This window comes from Ranitomeya variabilis, chromosome 5 (genome assembly GCF_051348905.1).
Source record: "Ranitomeya variabilis isolate aRanVar5 chromosome 5, aRanVar5.hap1, whole genome shotgun sequence".
NCBI classification, from domain to species: domain Eukaryota; kingdom Metazoa; phylum Chordata; class Amphibia; order Anura; family Dendrobatidae; genus Ranitomeya; species Ranitomeya variabilis.
The window spans coordinates 682357733-682368724 of record NC_135236.1 but is presented as its reverse complement, the minus strand read 5'-3'; the positions used below and the strand labels follow the sequence as shown (position 1 = coordinate 682368724).

The window sequence follows — 10992 nt, the reverse complement described above, 5'->3', positions numbered from 1 at the left end:
CTGCAGCCACCACTAGGGGGAGCTCCCTGTATACAGAGATACGTGATAAGATCCTGTCTGCAGCCACCACTAGGGGGGAGCTCCCTGTATACAGAGATACGTGATAAGATCCTGTCTGCAGCCACCACTAGGGGGGAGCTCCCTGTATACACAGATACGTGATAAGATCCTGTCTGCAGTCACCACTAGGGTGGAGCTCCCTGTATACAGAGATACATGATAAGATCCTGTCTGCAGCCACCACTAGGGGGAGCTCCCTGTATACAGAGATACATGATAAGATCCTGTCTGCAGCCACCACTAGGGGGAGCTCCCCGTATACAGAGATACATGATAAGATCCTGTCTGCAGCCACCACTAGGGGGAGTTCCCCGTATACAGAGATACATGATAAGATCCTGTCTGCAGTCACCACTAGGGGGAGCTCCCTGTATACAGAGATACATGATAAGATCCTGTCTGCAGTCACCACTAGGGGGAGCTCCCTGTATACAGAGATACATGATAAGATCCTGTCTGCAGCCACCACTAGGAGGAGCTCCCTGTATACAGAGATGCATGATAAGATCCTGTCTGCAGTCACCACTAGGGGGAGCTCCCTGTATACAGAGATGCATGATAAGATCCTGTCTGCAGCCACCACTAGGGGGAGCTCCCTGTATACACAGATACATGATAAGATCCTGTCTGCAGTCACCACTAGGGGGAGCTCCCTGTATACAGAGATACATGATAAGATCCTGTCTGCAGCCACCACTAGGGGGAGCTCACTGTATACAGAGATACATGATAAGATCCTGTCTGCAGCCACCACTAGGGGGAGCTCCCTGTATACAGAGATACATGATAAGATGCTGCCTGCAGCCACCACTAGGGGGAGCTCCCTGTATACAGAGATACATAAGATCCTGTCTGCAGCCACCACTAGGAGGAGCTCCCTGTATACAGAGTACATGATAAGATCCTGTCTGCAGTCACCACTAGGGGGAGCTCCCTGTATACAGAGATACATAAGATCCTGTCTGCAGTCACCACTAGGGGGAGCTCCCTGTATACAGAGATACATGATAAGATCCTGTCTGCAGTCACCACTAGGAGGAGCTCCCTGTATACAGAGTACATGATAAGATCCTGTCTGCAGTCACCACTAGGTGGAGCTCCCTGTATACAGAGATACATAAGATCCTGTCTGCAGTCACCACTAGGGGGAGCTCCCTGTATACAGAGATACATGATAAGATCCTGTCTGCAGTCACCACTAGGGGGAGCTCCCTATATACAGAGATACATGATAAGATCCTGTCTGCAGCCACCACTAGGGGGAGCTCCCTGTACACAGAGATACATGATAAGATCCTGTCTGCAGCCACCACTAGGGGGAGCTCCCTGTATACAGAGATACATAAGATCCTGTCTGCAGTCACCACTAGGGGGAGCTCCCTGTATACAGAGATACATGATAAGATCCTGTCTGCAGCCACCACTAGGGGGAGCTCCCTGTATACAGAGATACATGATAAGATCCTGTCTGCAGACACCACTAGGGGGAGCTCCCTGTATACAGAGATACATGATAAGATCCTGTCTGCAGCCACCACTAGGGGGAGCTCCCTGTATACAGAGATAAATGATAAGATCCTGTCTGCAGTCACCACTAGGGGGAGCTCCCTGTATACAGAGATACATGATAATATCCTGTCTGCAGCCACCACTAGGGGGAGCTCCCTGTATACAGAGATACATGATAAGATCCTGTCTGCAGCCACCACTAGGGGGAGCTCCCTGTATACAGAGATACATGATAAGATCCTGTCTGCAGCCACCACTAGGGGGAGCTCCCTGTATACAGAGATACATGATAACATCTTGTCTGCAGCCACCGCTAGGGGGGAGTACATGTAGTATAGAGTTGTGCAGGCAGCTCCCCCTGGTGGTGGATGTGTGACGCAGCACTTTCCCAGGGCTAGAGGAAGCATTTCCGGACCTTACAGCTGGATCCCGCTCCGGCAGGTGCAGTATAGGGTTTCGGGATGATGCCGTGATCTCTACATATCATAGGATGATGAGGACAGAGGCGGACAGGATGTTGTGCTTCCTCAGGACCTACAGGTGGCGCACTCACTCACTCACTCTCGCCATCTGTAATCAGGCGGCTCCTCTGGCGTTCGCAGCAGAAGCTTTATTCACAGCAGCGCTCGCTCACACGATGTATGTGGGGGGGCGGCACAAGGAAAAACTGAGTCATTGAGAAAGACGTGGAAAACAGGTTTTATTGCACTATAGAGATCTACGAGGAGCTCCAGGCTCTGTGTCGAGCACTGATCGGTGCGGCGCCCCCTACTGGGGTGGTAATGGCGGCTCAAGCATCGCCCTCTCAGCCGCCTCTGGTAACAAACAGCAGATAACCATTGTAATTTCCAGCCGACACTACAAGTCCCATCATGCTCAGCCCTGGGCTTTGGATATTTGTGCCCCCCAATGTTATCAGTTCCCCCCACTGCAGAGGACTGAATGACGCGTCCCTGCATCTATCACATTGGGGTCTCTTCTCCCACCGCCATCGCTCTGCTTGCTGTCAGTGAATAGGACATTCTTGCTTTACAGCCATACACCAGGTTGTCGGACCGCAGCGCGTCAGCAGGGGTCTGACAACCTGACAACTTGCGGGACGCTCAGAGGATTGTGCGACGGGTTTGGTTACCGCTCACTGACAGGCAGCAGAGCTAGGAAATGGTGAGAGATCAATCAGAAAGATTATTGGAAAGTTTCAGAACGTTTCGTATTACTGATCACTGACACAGCCGGACGCCGGCCCTTTATTGGAGCCCGGTCAGATGGGCGCCCTGCGGTGGCCGAGGCGCAGGTCGGCCATGTTGTAGGCCCGGTCCGTGTACCTGATCAGATATTCGGGGTAGATCTGATGTTTCTCAAACACGACAAATATGGAGGGATCGCTCTCCTTGTCCACGCAGCTGTCGTAGAAGGTGGACGAGGATTTGGAGGGCGGGCGCAGGTACAGCGACGAACCACGGACGAAGTCCCCGACCAGCACCCGGGCCACGAACATCACGGACTGGGAGTCCACGCTGCCGCAGTAATGGTGCGAGTACGAGGCGTCCCGAGCAAAGTAACTGCCTGCAGGAGAGAAGAGCGATGTGATCACCGGGGCCGACAACCTCTGTACACAGCAGATGAATGTCCGCCGCTCCGCACGGTCTCTACCTTTCCCGTACGACGTCCCGTTCGTTCCGCAGATTCGCCAGTCGAAGTTCTGCTGGCAGATGGCGTCCGTGAGGTCACCGCGGGTGCCATGGAAAACCTGCCGCTCTTCCACCTCCCGGCCGCCGCTCAGCTTCTTCATCTGCTCCTTCTGCCTGTATCATAAGGTTCAGTCACTGTCCCGGCTCACCAGCGCGCGTCGGGGCCTCGGCTGCGCTCAAACTCACCACTGGTACACCTCCCACAGCGCCGGGTTCTGGATCCGATCCAGGCTCTGGATCTGCTTGTCCGGCAGCGTGCGGCTGAACATGGCGTCGATCTTCTTATACTCCTCCGAAGATGGAGACAGGCGGACGAGCTGCAGAACGGCAAGCGGGGGAGGGGACAGAGTGTAAGGAGCACTGCAAATCTGAGGCACCACAGCGCCCCCAGAGGCCTGGAGCACATACAACACCAAGACGTCTACACTTTAAATGGAACCAGGCAGCGGACTCTGATCCACAGGCAGCAGGAACCAGTCCCTCACCGGGAGAGCAGCCGGGTGCCATTTAATCTGTCCAAAATCTATCAGGACGGACCTGTCAATCACCAGGAGCAGGGAGGAGCCGAGCGGGGTAACACTGGACTAGTCCCATCTATCTGTGGTCCAGGCCGAAGCTCGAAACTATCAAATAATGTCCTACAGAACTGCAATCACCCGGCGATAATCAGCTGCAGGATCCTGTTAAATCCCTATAGACATTGCATCTTATTCTCCAGAGCTGCACTCACTATTCTGCTGTTACATCATGTCTTATCCTCCAGTCACCTCCAGAGCTGCACTCGCTATTCTGCTGTTACATCGTGTCTTATCCTCCAGTCACCTCCAGAGCTGAACTCGCTATTCTGCTTACATCGTGTCTTATCCTCCAGTCACCTCCAGAGCTGCGATAACTATTCTGCTGTTACAGCGTGTATTATCCTGCAGTCACCTCCAGAGCTGCACTCACTATTCTGCTGTCACATCGTGTCTTATCCTGCAGTCACCTCGAGAGCTGCACTCACTATTCTGCTGTTACATCATGTCTTATCCTCCAGTCACCTCCAGAGCTGCACTCGCTATTCTGCTGTTACATCGTGTCTTATCCTCCAGTCACCTCCAGAGCTGCACTCGCTATTCTGCTGTTACATCGTGTCTTATCCTCCAGTCACCTCCAGAGCTGCACTCACTATTCTGCTGTTACATCGTGTCTTATCCTGCAGTCACCTCCAGAGCTGCAGTCACTTCTGCATCCTGTGATCTCCCCCACACACGGCAGGGTCCCGGCCGGGGTCTCCTCACCTTGTAGCCCACCTCGGGCAGCTGCCCCTTGTCCCAGTGCTCCGGGGTGGACTTGTCATTTGCCTTTGTTGGCTCTGACTTCCTATAAAACACAATACTCTTCTTGTTAAAGGCGCATGGCTGTGCCCGCAGGTGAAGGTACACGAGCTCGGCTGCACCGCGTTGTGGGAGATGTCGTGGAGAAAACTACATTCCTGAGCAGCGGGTGCTGTGTACACTATATGTCACACAATGCAGTGCAGAGCCGCTCCTCAGAGAAACAGAGCAATGACGCTCAGCCAGGAGGCGCTACTGAGTCCCCAGCGGTATGCGCTGCAGATGTCATCATGGGGGAACTGTCTGCTCCGCTTTTACCTCAGTTTCCTCTTCTTCACATCCTCGGCCGACACAAACCTCGGCCTCCGGCACACCCGCCGCTCCGTGCCGTACTGCGTGTTCCTCTGCATCATTTCTAGGAGACAGGATGGAGACCGTCAGTAAGAAGGAAAGAAAGGAAGGGGAAAACCGAGATAGGGAAAGAAAGGGGTGGGAAAACAATTGGAAAAGAGGGGCAAGGACTGAGGGAGGAGTAAAAATAGAAGAGGGAAGGGCAACAATGGGGAGTGGGAGGGGCAAATAATGAGGGAGGAGCAAAAATAGAAGAGGGAAGGGCAACAATGGGGAGTGGGAGGGGCAAACTAGGAGAAGAGGGAAGGACAACAATGGGGAGTGGGAGGCGAAAAGAATGAGGGGGGCAAAATAGGAGAAGAGGGAAGAGAAAAATAGGGAAGGGCAAATAATTAGAGAGGCGCAGAGAAAGAAGGGCAAAAATAGAAAAAGGAGCCAAAAATTAAAAAGTGTGGGACAAAGAGTAAAAAGGGAGGAGGATAGTGGAAGAGCGAGTGGCAAAAAAGGCGCATTTCATTAATTATATTAACGGAAAAAAAAGGAAACAACGAACTGTGAAGAGGCGGAGCATAGAGGAAGAGGGCAGGGCAACGAGAAGTGGGAGGAGACAATATCTGCTTGCTTTCACTGGATCATTAAAGGGGAAGTCTGGGACTACAAGACTGATGGTTTATCCTTATGATAGGTCGTCAATATCTGCTCAGTGGGGGGATCAGCTGTTTCCGGGACCGACAGTGCTCACTGGTGCAGCACCCAGCTGTGGCCCCTATACAGATGACAAAGCTGTACAGCTCTGACTGGTGGGGCGAGGTATTTCGTACCCCCCGATCAGACACTGAGGACCTAAATGATAAACCATCAATTTAACAGGCTTGGACATGCCCTTTAATAACGTGACAGTTTATTCCAACATAATGCAGTCATGTTACTCGCCACCATGTTATGATTGGAGGGGCCGACCCTTGGTACCCTCACCAGGAGAGTTCTTTCCCAGGATCCGGCTTGTCGTAGTGCCAATTATAAAGTGCCGCCTCATCCTCCCTACAAACATCACGTTATGGGATATGACTACAGACCCCAGCAGGTCCTACAGCAGCCAGTATCTGATGTGGGTAGATAACACCTCCCCTCCCCCACACATCTGATGCCCGCTGCACCCACCTCGAAAGCTCAGCACATAGTTGTATTTCCCAGCCTTGAACTGAATGTTGGAGTTGGCATCGGACAGGAAAACATTTTCGAGGTCATTGCTTGTTATTGTGGATGAGGACATGTGGATGTCTGTCTGGAAGGAAACAACAAGGATTAGACCTGCACATGTGGAGTATGACCTCATTACAAGGAACGTGGTACTTGATTCTCAAACTTCCGCAGACAAGATATAGTGTGCAGGTTTGGTTTTTTTTTCCCCTCTTTGAAAAATACTTGAAGAAGCGAGGGACCGCAATGGGTACGGAATGTACGCCTTCATTCACCAACCTCTCCCTAACTGGCCAGGAGACTAGTACCATGCACAATGTTGGCTGTGATATATAGATGATATTTTCCTCATACAGCAAGGTGGAGAAGATCTTTTGCAGCAGTTCATGGACCCGCTCAAAGTGAATGAGTACAATACCATTTTAACTTGGATAATAAAAGGAAAGTGGAATTTTCTTTTTAGACATTTAGTGAAAGTTCAAATCGACCCTTTTTGCCCTATTAAAAAACACGTATTTGGTATCGCTGTGTTCGTAAAAGTCTGATCAAAAAAAGAAAAGGGGTTCCGAAAAAAAAATTTTTTTTTTGAAGAACGTGAAACATTGCAATAAATGTCAGTTAAGGGGCAGAAACTAAGTCCTCATCCAGCCCCAGATCACGAAAAATGAAGGAGTCACACGTCTCAGAAAATGACGACAAAGGCAATTATGACAGAAAGCAAGAAAGGGAGCACAACGGAATGCATATGATAATGTGAGACGTACGGGTGCTGCGGATGCAGAGAGTACATTTAGTGGAAAAGAGGAAGATAAAAAAAAAAAAAAGAATGTATATAGGACGAGAACACCAAAATATGTGACGATAAGCACAGGAGACACTGCTGTGAATACCTGACACTTGGACCACATGTGGTAGGAGCCAATGAAGAAGTATAATGATAACTGAGGAGGAACAGGCAAGTGTCCGAGTGCGCCTCCCCCTGACGAAGCTGCACTTGCGGCGATACCCGTGGGGCTCTTCCTGCACCCCTGGTTTATGGTACCATTCGTATTCCGTTGACAAGCACAGCCTGGATCCTTCTTACAGGTCTGCCCCAACCAAGTGACACCTCAGGGCTTCGCACTCGCCTTTTTTTATAGTGAGTTTTTATAGGACTGGTCTTATTCGGGTCAGTTCGCCATTTGTGGGGACGCCTACATTCGGTTTCATGTTATCTCTTGGGTTATTGAGGTCACCCCTATATTTCATATAAGAACCTTGTGAGATATTGTACCTAGAGGTCATTGTATAGTGCTGCATTCCCTGTGCCCTTATTGTGTATTATATTGTGGGTTTGGTACCTTGTAAGACCATATATTATATGCTGTTTATACCCATACAAAGGCAATTATGACCCGTCTGCTCTGCAGCGCCACCATCAGGCTGTAATAAGGAGCTGCACCCTCACGGTACTGTGGCGGATGGCGGCACTCACCTCCCGGCCGTACTCCACCCAGGTGCTGTACTCGTCCCTCCAGTACCAGAGCCAGTCCGTGGTGAGGATGAAGTGCGGAGGTTTGGAGGCCGAGGACGGCGTGGACAGACGCTTCACCTGGTGCGACTTATGGGTCATGGTGTCAAAGTCCAGGGGAGGTTTTCTAGGAGAGAAGGGCCGGCAGGTAAGTCTGGATTACGCTGCGGGGGAGGGGTGATCCCCAGCGTCCGGTACCTGGTGTTGGGGTCGCAGTACGCCTGCTCGATGGCCTCCATGTTTGACAAGTCCTTCCAGACACCGTTCATACAGAGCTGCCACCGATACGGAAGCTGGTAGTGATCCCGCACGCAGCGCTCTGCAATGAGAGAGCGGTGTAACAGAGCGCCCACCATGGGCAGGGTGTGGGGGGACACGGGGGTCTCTTACCTTTGAAGCTGCAGTTGTTTAATAAAAAGTACAGGCAGATCTCATCGATGGGTTGGGGGGCTTCAGATTTCTGGGCACCGGGTTTATCTGCGGAGCAGGGAGTTGATTACTTTGGTCTGGACAGACGGACCGGAACCACAGAGCTGACAATCTAATGGGACCCTCTAGGCCAATCACAAGGCAGCAGCCTCTGTGTGCTCGTGGGGGGGTCCACGGCCGTGTGATTGTACCTTTGGCGGCTGGAGACCTGGGTTCCGGCGGTGGTGCGGCGGAGCTGCCGTTCTTTATGGCGCTGGCGTTCAGGTAGATCTCCAGGATGGAGGGGGCGAGGCTGGCAGCCAGACCCCACTTCAGCAGCTTCCGCTTCGTCTCCTCCGACGTCAGGTCATGTGACCTCTTGCATTCGCTCCCGAACCTGCAGTCGCCCTGCAGGAGATGCTGGCAGACGTGCAGCTTGTTGCAGCTGGTCTGAAAGGTGCAGGAGCCGTGCGAACCCTCGCCGCGGTTATAATGCGAGCAGACCTGTGACGGGAGAGGCGAAACACAGGTATATCACTGACATACGCCATAGTGTGGAGGAAAGAGGACGCCCGGACTAATACACTACAGCTCCGTGAAAGCAGGTCAGAGCCAGAGTCCATTCACTGACAGCAAGCCGAGATCATGGTGCTAACATGGTGTTAACCCTTAAACTACTGCACGCAATCATTGTGGGGTATACCGTTAACCCTTTAACTACTGCAGGCAATCATTGTGGGGTACTGCTGTTAACCCTTTAACTACTGCAGGCAATAAGTGTGGGGCGCTGCTGTTAGCCCTTTAACTACTGCAGGTAATCATTGTGGGGTTCTGCTGTTAACCCTTTAACTACTGCAGGCAATAACTGTGGGGCGCTGCTGTTAGCCCTTTAACTACTGCAGGTAATCACTGTGGGGCACAGCAGGGTTAACAGCAGCTCCCCACAGTGACTGCCTGCAGCAGTTAAAGGGTTATTTATTAGGGTGCCCATCATGCCCCATGGCAACTATGTGCCTAGTAAAGTCCCCCATTGCCGCCATCTTCATGCTCCCAAGAAACCTGAGATCAAACGTTCACGTCAACCCAAAACAAGTCGCTTTCACCGCACAGCGCCCCGCGGTGGCGGCCACATGACGGTACTCACGTCCGGCAGCAGGTTTGGGTCGTTCTGCAGCAGGAGGCGCCGCAGCTCCAGGATGGCCACGCCGCTCAGGTGATACTTCTGCAGGATTCGCGCCGTCTGTTCGCTGTCGATGGAGTGACTGAACTTACATCGTGGCCTGGAATGTAGAGAGGAGTCAGTGGTGACGCCGCCGGATCAGCAGACGCTCCGGATTATCGGACGCCTCTCACCTGCTGCAGCCGCCTAAGATGAAGAAGCGGCAGATGTGGAGATGGCCGCAGTTCCCGGGACATTCCTGGTTGCGGCTGGCGCAGAGTCTCAGGGAGCTGCTGTACACCGCCACTCGCCCTCCGTCCCGGGTCTGGATCACCAGACTGCGCCCCTCCTCCACCTCCAGGAGCCGCGCCATCTGCTCGGGGCCCAACCTGAGGGTCCGGCCCAAGCGGCCGAGCTCCATACTGCCCCCGCTGGAGCACAATGCCTGGCACAGCTTCAGGGAGAGGGGGTCTGCCATGGTGGGGTCCTGCAAGGTTAATAGGGCACCCCTACTCTGACTGTCTGCCCCCGACCTGTACTATGTGGACCCCCAACCTGCAATGTGTGGCCCCTGATAGGACTCTGGTACCACGGACCCCCGACCTGCAATGTATGGCCCCCGATAGGACTCTGGTACCGCGGACCCCTGACCTGTAATGAACAGCCTTGATAGGACCCCCGACAAGTTATATGCGGCCCCCTGATAGGACTCTGGTACCACGGACCCCCGACCTGTACTATGCGGCCCCCGATAGGACTCTGGTACTGCGGACCTGCAATATAAGACCCCGATGGGACCAGAGAGCAGCAATCTGTACTATAAGACCCCTGACCTCTAACACATGGGCCCCTGAGAGGCCTGTGGCCCCTTACCTGTAATATCAGCCCCCGGTAAGACCCCCGATCTCCACACCCGGCTCTACGCCTGACACCGGGACCCTAAATATCGCCCCCTGAGACTAAAACTCACCCCAAAATCTAAAAATCCAGATCCTGAGACCCCAATGTCTAAAACTCACCCCCCACCCTAAAACATCCAGTCTGGTCCCTCACCCCAGTAATGCGGCACTCCGGACCGTGCAATCACCAATCCGAGCCCCGAGAAATCCTCCCTGACCGGAGGCTGCGATATAAGCACGATCGGCAGATACAGTGGCCCCTGCTGTGGCCCCCGGCGTCTGTGGCCCCAGAGCCGCTCCCTCCAGTATCCGGGGACGGAGAAATCTGGAGAAACGAAACCGAAACTTCCGGAAATACTGCGCGGCCCCGGCCGGCCTCCACTGCGCATGCGTTACACAAAGGCGCGGCCCCGACTACAGGTCATGTGCGCAGGAAACCCCTTGTGTGCTGGAACCGACGGTCACAGGGGCCCATAATATCCCCAACCACAGGGGCCCATAATATCCCCAACCACAGGGGCCCCATAATATCCCCAACCACAGGGGCCCCATAATATCCCCAACCACAGGGGACCCCATAATATCTCCAACCACAGGGGCCCATAATATCCCCAACCACAGAGGGACCCCATAATATCCCCAACCACAGAGGGACCCCATAATATCCCCAACCACAGAGGGACCCCATAATATCCCCAACCACAGGGACCCCATAATATCCCCAACCACAGGGGCCCCATAATATCCCCAACCACAGGGGCCCATAATATCCCCAACCACAGGGACCCCATAATATCCCCAACCACAGGGGGGCCCATAATATCCCCAACCACAGGGGCCCATAATATCCCCAACCACAGGGGCCCCATAATATCCCCAACCACAGGGG

The 10992-nt window shown here is 53.1% G+C and overlaps 1 protein-coding gene across 1 annotated transcript; it reads right to left on the bottom strand.

Moving 5' to 3' along the window:
• Positions 1 to 2252: 2252 nt before the first annotated feature.
• LOC143777114 (protein mono-ADP-ribosyltransferase PARP12-like) lies at positions 2253 to 10529 on the bottom strand. The gene is made up of 13 exons (XM_077267152.1): positions 9808 to 10529; positions 9399 to 9759; positions 9190 to 9325; positions 8258 to 8549; positions 8028 to 8114; positions 7836 to 7956; positions 7602 to 7764; positions 6089 to 6212; positions 4895 to 4991; positions 4541 to 4622; positions 3447 to 3577; positions 3223 to 3374; positions 2253 to 3135 (listed from the first exon to the last, which is right to left on the bottom strand). Exons 2-13 carry the CDS (start codon positions 9680 to 9682, stop codon positions 2831 to 2833), a joined length of 1974 nt encoding a protein of 657 aa, XP_077123267.1. The 5' UTR covers positions 9683 to 9759; positions 9808 to 10529; the 3' UTR covers positions 2253 to 2830.
• Positions 10530 to 10992: the final 463 nt, after the last annotated feature.